At 36.0% G+C, this 15,689-nt stretch overlaps 1 protein-coding gene across 4 annotated transcripts in view; it reads left to right on the top strand.

The window, feature by feature from the left end:
• KIF20B (kinesin family member 20B) overlaps positions 1 to 15,132 on the top strand; it is a 33,964-nt gene extending 18,832 nt beyond the window's left edge. For all 4 annotated transcript variants that reach the window (XM_085065268.1, XM_085065264.1, XM_085065265.1 and 1 more), the window contains exons 20-33: positions 2,525 to 3,722; positions 5,054 to 5,192; positions 5,495 to 5,617; positions 6,077 to 6,137; positions 6,766 to 6,891; positions 7,152 to 7,288; positions 8,209 to 8,364; positions 9,313 to 9,489; positions 10,058 to 10,222; positions 11,445 to 11,648; positions 12,030 to 12,107; positions 12,875 to 13,019; positions 14,388 to 14,530; positions 14,893 to 15,132. In XM_085065268.1, coding sequence (XP_084921394.1) covers positions 2,525 to 3,722; positions 5,054 to 5,192; positions 5,495 to 5,617; positions 6,077 to 6,137; positions 6,766 to 6,891; positions 7,152 to 7,288; positions 8,209 to 8,364; positions 9,313 to 9,489; positions 10,058 to 10,222; positions 11,445 to 11,648; positions 12,030 to 12,107; positions 12,875 to 13,019; positions 14,388 to 14,530; positions 14,893 to 14,970 — 2,930 coding nt within the window. In that variant the 3' untranslated portion in view covers positions 14,971 to 15,132. The remainder of the gene's footprint in view (positions 1 to 2,524; positions 3,723 to 5,053; positions 5,193 to 5,494; positions 5,618 to 6,076; positions 6,138 to 6,765; positions 6,892 to 7,151; positions 7,289 to 8,208; positions 8,365 to 9,312; positions 9,490 to 10,057; positions 10,223 to 11,444; positions 11,649 to 12,029; positions 12,108 to 12,874; positions 13,020 to 14,387; positions 14,531 to 14,892) is intronic.
• Positions 15,133 to 15,689: the final 557 nt, after the last annotated feature.

Genomic DNA, 15,689 nt, shown 5'->3' with positions numbered 1-15,689 from the left:
CCTGCTCAATTTTTTTGCAAATTACCTAAGCAAGCATCAAAGGTGTCAATGACTTAGTGATTTTTCAGTCATAACAGCACATGCTGTGAACCTTGATGTTTTGTTCTGTGTGCATGCTGTGAACACATCAGCTCTGGTCAAGGTGACTGTGCTGGCAAAGGAGACAAATTAATTTTATTTCCATTCAAGTGGAAAGCTTAAGTCCACAAATGGCATATTTTGTACAGCCCTCATGCTTGTACTTTCGGTCTTTTTGTTTTTCTTGCTTTATCTGTGAGCTTATCAGGTGAATAAAGTCTATTAATAAGTGAGACTAAGCTATATGGGACTTGTGAAAAATGGTATATTTATGAGCTATCTGCCTTTAACTTGACTTCAGGACCCAGCTTGGCTTCAGTTTCTCATAGAACTATGGAAAGCATATGCAAAAGGAAGGTGAAAGGCCTTTCTTTCCTTTCTGTAAAAGGAGAATTGTCAAATTCATATGATCCCAGAAAACCGAGGATAGAGCAAATAAATTAAGTGTTGGACTATCATTCAGTACATTGTGCAGTGAAAGAACAAGGGAGCACTCACGTGCAGTAGATCAGTCTTAGGTTTATGGTGCAAAGAGTTCTAGTAAATGGGATAACATCAGGCTCCCATCCAGGGGGTTTCCCCAGAGCTCCATAATGGCCCAGTTCTCTTCCACATCTTCGTAATCAGCTTGGATGCAGGAACCAAAACTATACTGAATTTGCCAATGATAGCTGTTGACACTCTTGGCAGGGGAGGCCCTGCAGAGAGATCTAGACAGAGTTGGGCACTCACTGACCCTATGATGTTAATGAGGGCAGGTGCCTGATTCTGCACCTAAGACAGGGTAACCCTGGCTGTAAGTACAGACTGAGGAGTGAGAGAGGCTGGAGGGCAGCCCTGCTCTTAATGATCCTTGAGGGTCCCTTTGAACTCAGGATCTTCTGTGATTCCATTGACAAAGCACGTCCTGCAGAGGGTATTCAACTTCGGATGTGTGGTGCCCTAGAAGGTAGGAGAGGCAGGTAATTCTCAGATTGCAGGCATAGTTAGACAAGCTAACAGCCAACAGGTGCATGTATAGATACTGAAAGAGTTAAGCAGGACCGTACTGTCTCAATTCTTGAATGTCAGGAAATGTCCACAGAAAATGGCTGGCCCCTCCTGTTGTAGCAAAAGGAGGTAAAAATATTAGGGTAGGTTAACTGATGCTGTGTGATCCAGTAGGACATGTCTGTTTGTACAGCTTCAAGTATGTGTCATTTGAAGCCAAGACTAGTGACTTTGACAAACCACGTGTAAACCTCATCACCCTTTAATGAAGTTTGCAAAACTCTGGTCCAGGGAGAGGAATATATAGTATTTTGTCTGATATGTTTTCTTAGGACTACACAACTGGGCTTTCAGAGAAAACCATTTGCAAATCCAAAAATTTTAATCTTGTAGGATTTTAAAATATGACTTTATATGCTATAGTAAAGTTGCTGTTGTGGCTGTTGGATGTGTTCAGAGGAGGTTTCCATGCAGCATGTGTGCTTAATCGTCCCAAACTTCGATGATTGCCTAACCCTTCCTTACTGTAGGTGCAATACTCACAAGAATCCACAGTATCTCTCTAGTAGTACGTAGTTGTGATGGCCTAATCCTTAGAGATGAAGTCAAGTTTGATTAAATAGTAAAGTATAGCATGCATGTTACTAAAGGGACACAGCTCGTGTCTAAAACACTCATGTGAAATACAGCTAGAGTCAGTTTTGAAGGTGATTAAATACATGTGATTTTAGTTAGAATTGCTTGTTACTTTGGGAAAAAACACTCAAGCTAATTAAATGGAAATTTGGGGTTGGGATGACATTTTGTAAATCTTTCTTGGAGAACTTTATACATATTAGGTGTGGGCATTAATAATTATCCTTTTATCTAGTTCAGAAATCTATTAAATAAAGAAGAGAGGAAGGTTCCAACCACTAAGCAAACAAAACCTTGTGCTGGATTTTTAGCTTTGTTTTGAAAGTAAGGTGATATAGATTGTGCATAAAATTTCTCAGAAAAGCGTATGACACCTTTGCTCCTCTAAATGTAGGGTAGGTAATTGCTGGCTCTATTTAGAGGGATTGTTGAATCAGTGGAGGTGGAAACTGGATATCACTGTGAATGTTACCTGGCTCATAGGTGTATCAAATATTAGTAAAATTAGCTAGATTTTTTCTGCTAGGGGGGCAGAATACAAGGTTGGAATAGAGCCTGTAGAAAATTCTTCTAAAGTCTTCCAAACACCTTTCTGCAAATCATGCCTAGAAGCCCAAGAGGCATTTATTGTGTATAAAACAGCTGAGAGGGTTCTAATTACTTGAAGACTCTAAAATTCTATGAGAATGTGGCTTTTAGGTGGTGGCCATTTTCTACAGAGTAATTACAAGTTGGTGGTGCTAGTGACTTGTTGATTTTAATTAACCTGAGCTATATGGAGATTTATTTGTTCTTGATATTGTTTTGGTTTTATTTTTAGGAGATAAAAGAGAGAGTTGGGAAAACTACTCTCTTGATCTAAAGAGAACAAGTAATTCTGAGACATACATGGAAATAGTAGCACTGAAGGAAAGAACTGAAACCTTGGAGGGTCAGATAGCTGCACTTGAACAACAATGCGAAAGAGAAAAAAAAGAAAAAGAAGAGTTAAATCAGCAGATAGCAAGCTTGCATCTCAAGCTCTCTGCTTCTGAAGAAAAGGCTTCTGCCTTAAGTGGAGAACTTCAGCAATGTCGAGCTGAATATCAGGAGACTCTTTCTGAATTGGACAAACAGAAAACTATAAATAGGGAACAAGAGGAAAAGATTATTCAGCTAAATAACAAAGTAACAGGTGCTAAACAAAATATAATTGACGAAGTGTCACAAATTAAAACAACACAGTCCCAGGTAGATGAATTTTGTAAATGTCACTCAGAGTCTTATGCTGTGGATGTAGATTTAGTTAATGTAAAGGATTCCTTAGACCCTCAAAAAGATGAACCAGAGACAATTCAAATGAGTCCTCTATGCATGCAGTTCCAAACTGCTTCTACAGCAGATCTGAGACAGGAGAGCTCCTTTCACCGCAGTATTGAAAGCATTTGGGAAGAATGCAAAATTATGATTAAGGCTTCTTCACAAAAAAGTGATCAGATTCAACAACTACTTCAACAAGTTGAAGACTTAGAGAAGAGACTTCATGATAGTGAGAATTGCAATGATCAACTAAAAATACAATTAAATGAGATTGCAAATCAATATCATCAGTCTGTAAAGGAGAAAGACCTTGTGAATCAGTTACAAGAGCAAATCCAGAAGAAAACCCAGGATTTTGAAAAACAGGCTGCAGAAGATCAGAGAGTAATTGCACAGTTTCAGGACCAAGTTACGAGCTATGAGGGAAAAATAAGAGATCTTGAATGCATGTTGGAGGCTTTTAGGACTAAAGATGACAGCTTGAAAGAGTTAGAAAAAGAACTAAAAGAAAAAGAATCTACTATTTTAAATCTAGAAAGCAATACAGTAGCTCTGAAAGAGAAATGTACCAGTTTGGACAGAAAACTGAAAGAACTCAATGATCGAGAAGCAAATCTGAAAGATGAGGTTGTGCAGTTGATGAGCAGTTTGGAGACCACGAAACACGTTCTTCAGGAAAGGGAGAAAAAGGAGTATGAGCAAACACAGTGTATAGAACTGTAAGTAAATAATGAGATTACGCCTAATCCTTTGAGAATAGAATTAAGTTAAAACTCCCTTATGCCAACATCAGTTTTTGATATAACAGATTTGCATGTTTATAAACTTGATTAGCCAAATGGCTTCTTTGCAAAGTTTCAATACACTACTTGAATTTTATATTTGTATATTCTGCTGGCTATGTTTTCCTCACCTGTTTGTATATTCTTTCAAAAATACACATCTAAATCATGTAGAATTATTGTGCAGGAAAACAGGAGCATACAGTGAAATTAATTATTTGGGGATTTGTAATAGTTTTGTTGCAGACCCTTTCTGAAAGAAATTACATAGTTTAATGTTATATCCTGTAACTTGTATAAAAGCAGGATACATTTTTTTGGAAAGGACTGAATGGTAAAAGGAAAGGAAGAAAGGGGAGGGGAGCAAAAGCCCGAGAAGCAGACAGACCATTTTGGTAATAGCTATTCTAGGTGAACACAGTCTACTCGAAGACTTGGAGGAATGATGGGTGTAGAGGGTAGAACCTTCCCCAGAACCCTCTACTTTTTAAATCTGTAAGAATTAGGAGATTATATTTATCTGAGAGATTATATTTGCTATATGGTAAGGAAATAGCAATTATGTAAAAATAGCTTTTAAAATGCTGTGTAGCCTTTCTCCTGATTATGGTTTGCTTAGTGCCATAGCTGTGGGTACTGCACGTACTCCAAAGTACAATTTAGCATGAATGTCTGATGATCCCCAACCCTGTGCTGGTGAAGCTTTGAAGACTTCCTTTTGTGAAGCCTTGGATTGTCAGTTATAGGGTCTAAAAAGTCTTCCTTTAGTTAGTTTAAAAGTAAAAGTCCAAGATGTCTTACTGGAAACTTGTTGTAATAAATATGGTAATGCAAAAATAAACCCATCAAACTTATTGTTTACTTTGGAGAACTTGTGATGGCATGACTTACATAAATATTATTGGTTTTTTTCTATTTTTCTTTTTATTATCTTGATTCTTACAAGACCCGGGATGTAGTTATCAACTTTAAATTTACTTGATATTAATTTTGGGTTTTTCTAATTTGTAAAGTCACCTAATGATAAAAACGTTTGCTCTATTGTGCTTAAAAAGATAATATTTTTTAAAAATTCAGTGTTCAGAAGTGAATCTGAGCAGTTTGTTACTTCAGGTTCATATAATAAGAAATTGAAATCCAAATGTAAGATTATGAAGCTTGTCATTGATCTGATAGAGCTGAGATTCTCTTTGCAAACAAAACCAGCAAAGAGCCTGACTTAATATGTAAAACTAATGTTATTTATGTCTCCTTATTTCTAATCCAAGGCTACGTAAAGATCTTTCTGAGAGCTCTGCCCTTGTACAAAGTTTGAAAAAAGATTTGCAGAGGAAAGAAGAAGAATACACAGATTTGAAAGAGAAATTTTCTGATGCCAAGAAACAAATTCAGCAAGTACAAAAAGAGGTTGGTAACCGTAGGCAAAATGTTTCTTCTGCAAGTTTGGGTTTCTGTTATTAAAACCTGTTTTCACAAATCTCCATCTATGAATGTTAAGAGGTTCTTAATAAGGCTATTTCCAGTGATACATTTGGAGTATTTTCAGTTGTGCTCTACCAGTCCCTGAAATTTAGTGAAGATGCTTACAAAAATTTGCTCGAAGTTAAGTAGTTGGTTATCTAGCTAATTTACAGAGATTGTAAACCAAATGTAAGTTTTGCTTGTAAGCTTGTAGCCAAATATAAGTTTTGCTTGCTGTCCTACTGCAGGTGTGTACAATGCAAACTCAGGAGAAATCCCTGAGGAAACAAGTTAATGAACTTGAGAAAATTAAAAACCAGTTTAGTGAAGAATTAGAGTTCAAACAGCGTACAATCCTGCAACTTAAGAAGGTATTTTGTTTTCTAAAATTTTACTTGCTCTTAATTGTTTTAACTGATCTACTAATGAGGCAAGTTTTTCAAGCAGCTGGAGAAAGCTTACAGAAGCTGTGGTAAAAATAAGAGTAGCCAGCTGAAATTAGTTTTAACAGATGAATGAAAAATGTTTAAAGAAATTCTCATGCAGGACATTATTTAAAACAATTTGACAGTCTGTCTAGTAAATACATACTTAATACCTGCAGAGTTTCTCATTAGTGACACCTGGATATGTTGGTAGTAATGTCTCCTTTTATAAACAGTTGGAATGCTACTTTATACTATATGAAGAGTTTATTTATTGCAACTGTTTGTCTTAAATACTCTATTCATTATTAGATTCAGAATGAAAAGCTATTAATTTCTAGTATATGTATTTGTTTCTTTCAACATGTCTTAATTTCTTTAATTTGCTTTCAATGTGATATTTAGGAGCAGTTGAATAAGGAAAAGCTGGAAGAAATTTCCAAACAGTATGAGAAAACACATAAAGGTTAGAAAGAGCCATTATAGTTTCAATTCTCTTGTGTGTGTGCAGTGTGTCAACATAATGAGTGACCATGTCATTTACAAATTTGGAGAGTCTTGCATGTTTCTGTTTTGGAATATAGAGGCACTCTAACCTGGACATTAAAATCTCAGTCAGAAACTAATTTTTATTGAATTGTTATTAGATATATTTGTAAGCAAAGAAACAGTCTCAGATTAAGAAACATAAGCCTTGGAGAAAGTATTACTGTTAACTTACTAAGTTAAATATTGGGATTTACTTGCTATTTTAGTTTGTCCATTTTAACAAAATCATGAACCAGCACAATATTGTGCATGCTAGCACAAATTTTCTGCAGATTTGATAAACATTTAGCAGTTGAACAGTGGTTAGTTTCTCACAGCTATACAAGCCAGAGTCTGACATTTAACACCAAAACACACATCTGAACTAAGCTGATGAGAGTAGAATCACTTTGAAATTTGGGCTGTGGATAGTTCAGAAGAGATGCTCTATTTATCTCTTATAGAGCTTTAGATCCCAGAAAATGGGGAAATGCCTTGTAGTTAAGGCACTTTGGGAGAGAATGGTGGCAACTAGGAGGCTCATCTGTAAATTTTCAATTTTTCAGATCTGTGTGCAAAGGAAAAAATAATTGAAGATATGCGGATGACATTAGAAGAACAAGAGCAGACTCAGATTGAACAAGATCAAGTGCTTGAAGCCAAATTAGAAGAGACCAACAGATTAGTTTTGGGTAATCTCTCCATGGAAAGGGAGCAGGGAAGCAAAATTGTTGTGAATGTGTATTGTGATAGCAGCTTTACATTTCTGGTTTTACTTGTCAATTGTTATTTAGGGATAACTTTTACATAACAAATAGCAATTTCATAAAAGGCTTCTGTTGTCTGTAATCATAGGTGATAAACCCAAGCAACTTTAGTAGAAGGATGTGAACATGTTCAATTATGTGTTTAAAATTACACACTATGTGAACTCATTTTGTGTTCTGACTAGAACTGGAAACATGGAAGCAGAAATATAGAGAGCTGAATAACCAGAGCAGTAGTGATTGGCAGCAAAAGATGAGCAAAAATGAGGAGAAAACCATAAATGAAAATGAGGAATTAATAAAGCTGCAAAAAGAACTGAAGGTAAAACCTAATGATATAACTCAAATCTAAGGCCATACCTTCCATTTAGGAGTAAAATGTGTGTGTCCCTGTCTTCAAGAGCCTAGGGCATGATATGGCAAAGTATTACACTGGTAAAGGAAACTTCCTCTGAAGCATCTTTTTCAGACAGTGTCACTGATGCCCCATATTGGACTACATCCTGCCCTACATTATTCTACTGCCATCCACAGTGCTGATCTCCTCTCACAGTTGTCTTAATCCAACTCCTGATATCAGTTCCAGAGATCTTTCCTGTCAGTTGTTAAATCAGACACTCTCAAGATCTTGTGCTTGCTGCATGACCTGTAAGGCTGAGGACTTACCTTTAACACTCCTTGGATTAGAAAGCAGACTTATTTTCTAAGCAACTTTACAAGTGCTTCCTGTCTTATGTAGTAGAATGTCTGACAAGAGGTTGGGTTGTGATAGAAAAGGAGACAAAATTGCTGTGGATTGAAGTGACAGTCTTAGGTACACACGCTATCTCTGCCTACCCTTCAAACTGTACTGCATTGTTTCCCTTTCAGTCTTGAAGCAGAAGTTAGTTTTCTAACATGTCCTTTAAGGCAGCATAAAAGATTGGGGATTTGTGAGGTACAAGTGTCTCTTTACCATTACTTTTGGTGTAATTTTTATAGTGTCTGTGATTTACCCAGAATGTTTTGAGGGAAGAAACTCTATTCCATGAAGATGTGCCAGTCTTAATAAGAAGTGCTGAATTTTTTTTTTTTTTTTCAATAGAGAAGAACAAATGAGAGTATAATACTTATACCTGGGAGTATGCTAGGGTAAAACTGTGCTAGTATTTCTTTTATGTTTTTGAAATTAATCCATTCAATGGTATTCCGAATTTTAAGTCTTTTTACTTATGGTTTTTATTTCTGGTTTCATCAAAATAGGAGAATGAGGCAAAGTATCAAACTGATAGAAAAAGGTGGCTTGAGGAAAAAATGGGACTCATAAATCAAGTAAAAGAAGCCGAGAACCATCGCAACAGGGAAATGAGGAAGTTTGTGGAGGATAGAGAACATCACGTAAAGCAACAAGCAGAAATTGTAAGTGACTTTATGTCTCAGCAGAGTGCTGTAGTGTCTTTAGTACAGAGTAAATCACGTCAAATATTGAACAGTGTAGGCACTTGAGAGTAGCTGGCCTTTGTCAGTCCCCTTACTTTCTCTCATGACAAAGGCTAGATTAGATGTTCTCAGTATGTAAAGGGAAGAATAGAATACTATAGATAATGGAAGCTAAGATGCCTGTTCCTTCCTGTCCTATCACTATCACCTCACTAAGAAGTCTTCAAATTTCATATTGTGTGTAAAACACCAATAAATAACCTACACTTAAATGAATTACTCCTTAGTGAAGCCTAGAAAACTTACTTTGGAAAATAAGATTTTCCTTAAAAAAACCTGTGAGACTTTAGAAGGAAGAGGAAAAGCAAGAAGCTGATGGAAAAAGCATTTTTGAGATACAGAGTAGAAATATGCTTTGGTAGTATGTGCTAGCATTGGGGGGAGACTGATAGTTATTAACTGAGACACGTTACTTGTTGACTAGACTCCAATCAAGGTTGTAATTTTTTAATCAGATGAAATTATTATATGAACCTGTACAATCTAAAACCGTTTGCATCTAGAAGTAGTTAGCAATAACTTTGTGGACCAATTACTACGGGAGGATGTTAGGAGCTTACAACTACTTTTACTTTATCTGTGACTTTTCTTGCCTGAGAATTGTTATTAACAAAATCTTCAAGTGAGCAAACAGGAGTGGTGGTTCTCGAAAAGAAAATTTTGAAAGAAAATCGGATTTTCTGATTGAAACACTGCTTACTTTTGCATATTTGTACTGAAACTAGTTCTGTGTGAGCTTTCTAATATCGACATGGTTCTTAAATTTACTGAAGCTATAAAAGAGTACTAGCACTACAAAACTAGCAGAAGGAGTCAGATTCTGTGTAGAAGTGGTGTTCTATTCTAACCTACCTTTTTAATATTTAGGAAAGACTTGCTGCACAGCTGGCAGAGAAGGACAGCAATCTTCAAAAGTGGCGGGAAGAAAGGGATGAACTAGTAGAAGCTTTGGAAGTACAGCTCAAGACTTTGGCTTCTAGCACCATACAAAAAGATAAAGAAATAGAAGAGCTGAAACAGGCTGTACTACTGGCTTCAGAAAAGGTCAATTCTCTCTTTCTTCTTTCTGTGTGATTTTCTTTTGGGTTTTTTGTTATCCATTAATTCTGTGAAACACTATAGTTGGTCTTTGCATTCTGCCTCTATTTTTTTTCTCTTAAACACTGTCATATTGAAACCACCTACAGCTAATTTAAAAAGAAAAGTTTTACATTTGTTTGAAACTCAATTTGTAATAGTAACTGGAGTTTGAAAATATTTAGTAGTTCAAATAAACACTCTGATTCTGAATTTGGATTAGATATCTGAAACAACTCTCCCATTTGTTGTCTTTTTCACAGCACCAAGAACTTCATGAGTAATGGGAGGTGAACTTAGAATTCCAGAGTATAGTAAAATAAAAAGTTTTGCATTACCTTTCCTTAGACTCTTATTAGACCTTTCTTCACTTTACATAGGGGCATTAAATTTTTGGTTTTGTATTGGATACATAGCTGATTTAGCCTGCAGTTATGAAACTGACATGACCAAGTTATCATGATGATGCTTGTGATATATATTACTTTCTTTTGACAGTCCTGAAATTTGTGACAATTTTTGCTATGTTTATTAGGATAAGGAAACTGACATACAAGATCAAATGAAACAGCTGGCAGAGAAAGATGACTTTATGAAGGAAATGAAACAGCAAATAAACAATGAAAATCTTCAGTCTTTGGCAGAAGTACCTTTACCTGAAGAAGGACAAGATAAAATTGATCAGTCTGTAAACAAAGAGGTATGTTTGTTTATGTACTAATGATATGTTAGTAATTCTTTTGTTTTTTTCAGTGTATATTTCTGTATATAGTTCTGGGAATTTTCCGAAACTTCTTATACTCTACCTGTATCTTCAGTTCCGAGTTCTTATTCATTTTTTCACACTCTCTCTCAGAAAATAAGTACTTTAGTTAATCAAATATTACCTCTCTATACATTATAGAACTGTTACACCTAAGGCAAAAACTAGTTAACTAATCCAGGTTGTAGAGACTTGGAGATGTGGTATTTGTAGTGTCATCTCAGTTTCATTATGTCAGTGTTGAGGGGATTTCAACTCAACTTTCATGTTGCCTATTGTGTATTGAGATGAATCTGTAATTAACCAGTACGTATGGGGGCTGATAATATCAAAACAGTATCTTGCATCCTACTTAAAACCAAACCAAAACAATATTTGAAGTATGCATGAAGTGGCTGATTATTAGATTAGCCATCTGGGAAAAAAATATAAACCCTTTTCAGTGGGTGACCAAAGCAGGGGAGATTGAGATTTGCTTTCTTCTACCATAGGCATTCTTTGTGTAGCTTTAACTGACACTAACCATTCCTGGTTAACTTTATTGATCTGCTCCATTTAGTGCTGCTGAGATTCTGAGTGGGATTCCCTCTCAGAATGCCAGCAGAGCCTGTTGGAGAACTACCTTTTGGCTTTCCATGAGCTTTTATCATTTTTGTTTTCAAGAGGAAGGAGGTACTCTTTAGGGTGAACCAATGTAAGGAGGAACAGCAGCTACTCTGGAATTTTTTTAGAGTAGAAGAGGGAGAGATGTCCCTAAAGATAAGCTAGAGAAATATTGTACCTTTCTCACAAAAGCTGCTATTACTGCCTAGTTCCTAAGAAGCAGCAGAGTTAAGAGATGGAGGCAATCACTTAAGGGTGTCTGCCCCTTAGGAAAAATGACTCAAAGTCTCTGGGTGAGTTCAGCAAGGAAAGTTCTGTGATCATAGATACAAATAAGTCTAAAACTTTAAAAAAAACTTTTTAGATAATAAGGGTTAAACTCTGCTGTAGTTGAAGGAGATCTCTTCTGTTGTAAGTGTTCTGAAAGCTAACAGCCTGAAAATGGAATACCTACTTTATAGTCCACTGGGGGTGGGGACATAATACATATTATGTAGTAGTATTAACTCATAATTACTTTAACACTTGTTTTCTTACAATTTCCATATACTTGTAGGACCATTCTGAAATTGTCCTTGACTCTACTGAAGTGTCCACAGAGGATGGAAAAACTAGTCGGTTCCCAAAACCAGAGATGGAAATCCAGTTCACACCTCTGCAGCCCAATAAGATGGAGGTGAAGCACCAGGGCAGCACCTCACCAGTTACAGTCAAAATGCTCAAGCTGAGAAGGAAAAGGAAGAGTGTAGAGATGAATGAGGTGTGAACTAGACCAACTGACAAAATCCGTTGTGCGGCTTTTCAAAGCATTACTCTGATCATTTATGAAAACTCTTAACTTCTGATTTTTCTGCTGAGATCCCAGGGATATACATAGGGTATTATTTAAACCCTGTGCCCCACAAGTGGTGGATCTCTGGCCTGTATTGAATAAGGTCATAGACTTCAACTGATGCAGTCACTGGCCCATTGTCCCTAACTTGCACCTTCTCTTTGCCTTTTACATTTCTCTCTCCCAAATAATGCTATTTGTTCCTGTTTCCAGTTCTGGTTTGTGGGATTACAGATCACTTCGATACAATTGTTTCTTTTGTTTTAGGCAATCATTAATATCAGTTATAATTTCTACTGGTTTTCTTAGGATTTTGTGAAAAGTGAGAACAAGAGAAATGCAAAACCTGCAATGGCTGATTCACCTTCTACAAGCAACAAAAAAATGGTTTGATTTTGTTCCATTTTTGAAGTTAGTTTAGTCTTTTCTGTAAAGATGGACTTGTGAAAGGGGCAAATATTCTTATGCAGCAATCTCTTACCCGACTGAAGTACATAGATAAGGATTCTTCAACATTTATGTTGTCTTTTTACTAAACTCCCTAAGCCAAAGTGTTTTTATTTGCCAAGAATGTGTAGTGTTCCAGCTGCAGTGTGCAGTGATCCAAAGGGGAAGAATGTTACACATTAAATAGTTAAAAAGACTAGTTTGAGCATACTATTAAAATTTGATGTTATAGGCAATGCCTTTGAGGTAAAACTAAAGTTTATATTTATGGCAATTATAAAAATATGTTTTTAGGCCATAGTACTAACCTGGGCACAATCAGAGGGCAAGTGAGAGATTTTTTTGCCCCATCAGATTCTTTTGTTTATAATTAGAACAGCTTGTCTGATAAAATATTCTACAACTTTGAATCTGCCTTCATAAAAAAACCTCTGTTTCATATGACTCACACTTCTTAAATGTATTCTGTGAAACTCTGGCAATTTTCTTTCTTCTAGGTATAAAATGAGACATTCTTGTAATGAGACATACTCTTGTAATGAGTACATTACTTGCAGTAGTGATATTGTTACTAAAATGAGCAGAGGTGTCAGTAGCAAAGCTCAATGTGTCAGCTTGAAAATAACATCAAAGTAAAATAAAATTAAACTGAACTTGAAGATTAAGTCAATTTTCAGCCTAAACAATGATCCTGTGTTTCTGTACAGATGTCTACTGCACAGTCTCTTAGAAAAGAATACCCCTTAAGAAGCCAAGGATGTACTCTAGGTAAAAAGTCAGCCAAGAAGGATGGGACACTACAGAAAATTGGTGATTTTTTCCAAAGTTCTCCTACTATTATTCACTCTAAAGGTTTGTACAGTATAAATAATACTTATTCCCTATTCTCTGGCCATTGCAGAATAGCAAGAGTAGAAAAGATTGTCTTGGTTGTGTGGACCACATGGTTCTAAAATTTAGGTTAAATGTGAAATATAAACCAGGTGGGATGAGAGATGCAGTGTGGAATGTGTGCTTATTTATCATACGAGCAATGGTAACTGTTAGGCCCAAAATGTTGGAGCTACAGCTACTGTATTTACAGGTAAAGGCAATTTTAGAAACTTATCCTGCTGCTCTAAAAAAATCAAGGTCTCAATCCAAACTCCAAATCTTACCTTGTTCTATAAGCAATCCCTTGTTTCTGTGGAAACTTTGTTAATGTTTTTTGATGTATGTTAATTCTATGAAATCTGAAAGCTAGTGACTCATGAAAATATTTGAAAGACTTAATTAAACTGAATATAGAGCAATTAATGGATTTTGTTAAGTTTAGGTATAGCTTTGAGAAGATTAATTGCTAGAACTCTCTGTTGAATATATTTTTATTCTTTCCTACAGTGAGAATGATATCTGGGTTACTGTGCTTTAAAAAAAATATTAGCAGAGGGTACAAGGGATCACCAGTGTTTAATTCTAAAAGACACTATTATTTGTTGGTTAAAAACAAGGTCTGTCATTATTTAATCTGGACAGCTAATATAAACTCCTGTACCAACTTGAAAGCTTATGCTGCTACAGAGTACATCTTATCTGACATAATACAGTCTAGATAATAACTGTGAAATTTTAAAAAAATTCTACATTTGGCATATTGGTTCCATGAGCACAGTATTTATTATTGTTATTAGTGGAAGCCAAAGTCAGACTAATTAAAATTTCATCCTTAATTTGGATACTTACTTTGAGCAAATGAGTTCTGTTTTATAACTTTATTACCATGTCCTGTATGGTTTCCCTCTTTGTATAACAGTATTGCTTTTGTCTTATATTTCTTTTTATTCCTAGTGCAAATACTCTTCTCTTTACAGAGTTAGTATTAGTTTGATAAATATATAAAAATATTTAGAGAAAATTGACTGTAACCTGTGCTTCTGTCAGCACAAAGAAGTTAAACCTGTTCAACTTAGTCTCTAAGTGAGATCTCAGTGGGATCTGAATCCTAATTGATTTTTCATGTGCTACTTAAATGTGTCCTTTAAGCTTTTGCATCTGAAGCTGCAGCTACTGCTTCCAGCTACAGAAAACTGTGGTAGTCAAATACCACTTCTGAATTTTTATATTGGAACTTTGGACTACACTGGTTTAATTTTTAAACTCTTTTAATAAAGCTTGCTTTATTCCTGAATTTTGAGGCTCACAGAGCCATGACATGTATTTATGGTAAAATTTGTCTTCTAGCAAAGAAGCTTATTGAGACAATAAGCTCTCCCAAGTCTGCAGAACCAGAAAATGTCAAAGAAAATGAGCTCAAGCCAAAACGAGCTAAGAGAAGGCTGTATTCAACAGACATTTCTTGTCCTCTGGATATCCCTGGTTCTTTAGTAAGTGATTAAGATTCCTGTTTTGCCCACTGTAATGTTTTTTTGTAATCTTAGTTTAAAATTAACTGTTAAGGGAAAATGACATACGTGAAGGTCTAATTGAGTTGCAGAAGAGATTTGAAAATAACTTATTTCTTGATTCTACCTAGCCATTCATTTTGGTCTTTTCTTTCTGCTATTTTACTTAATTTTTTTCTGTTTTCTCACTTCTCAGTGAATAGGTAAATTTCACCAGAGTGACTCAGGTAAAATTCTGCAGATTGTGGGAAAAACTGTTCTGTTGGGCACACAGGTCTAGAAGGTGAATATCATTTGTCTCTGAAGAAATGCTGAATAACCATCTTTTAACCCATGTTTTTCAGATCCTTCTCGAACAAAAAGAGAAAGAAAGTGATCATCTAATTATCAAGCGACGGTTACGATCAAGGAGAGCAAAATAATCTTGTGAAAGTCTGTTTATATTTCTTAGCTAGGACCTGTTCCCATTGTATTATTCCAGCTCATTGTATGTAGGAAGCAATAGATATTTACTCATGCTTCTAAATCTGTATATAGCTGTATAGAGTTGTTCTGACTCCATTAAAATTGAGAAGTTCAAAAAAGTTTGTGTGTGAAACTTTTTTTGTTTACTAGGAAGGGTGTTTTTGGAAGTGTTCTGAACTTACTCGTGCAGTAAGAGCTATGCCTGTGTGGAATGGTTTAAATTGCTTTTTGACAAACAGCCTATCTACCTTGACTTTGAGTGGAAAGAATGAGTACACACTGATACTTTTATATCCTTAAATTCTTTTAAAATATTTTTAAAATTGCTTGCCTCAACTTCACCTCCTTTGTGGTGAATGATTCCCCCCCCCCCCATCCTTCTGGCACTCCAGTTACAGACAAAGTGAGGGCTTCTGGAAGGAAAATATGAGCACATTACATCATAGAGCCTTTATCATTTGACCGTGGCTGAAACCTGATCCGTGCTGTGAGGAGGAAAACTAAAAAAGCTTTAACCAAAGGTGGCCGCAGGCTCTGCGCAAGGTTACCTGCGACCCCCGGGAGGTGGCGCCGGGACACTGCCAGCCGCGGCAGGCACTCAGCCGGGACGGACTGCGGGCAGAGCAGTTTGCTTCGCGTTGAACTAACCCGCCCTTGATCCCATTCAACCCAGCTT

The sequence above is a fragment of the Lichenostomus cassidix genome, chromosome 6 (genome assembly GCF_008360975.1).
Source record: "Lichenostomus cassidix isolate B80296 chromosome 6, HeHo_3.0, whole genome shotgun sequence".
Classification (NCBI taxonomy): Eukaryota; Metazoa; Chordata; class Aves; order Passeriformes; family Meliphagidae; genus Lichenostomus; species Lichenostomus cassidix.
Note: the sequence above shows the minus strand (reverse complement) of the source record. Positions and strands in the feature narration are given on the sequence as shown.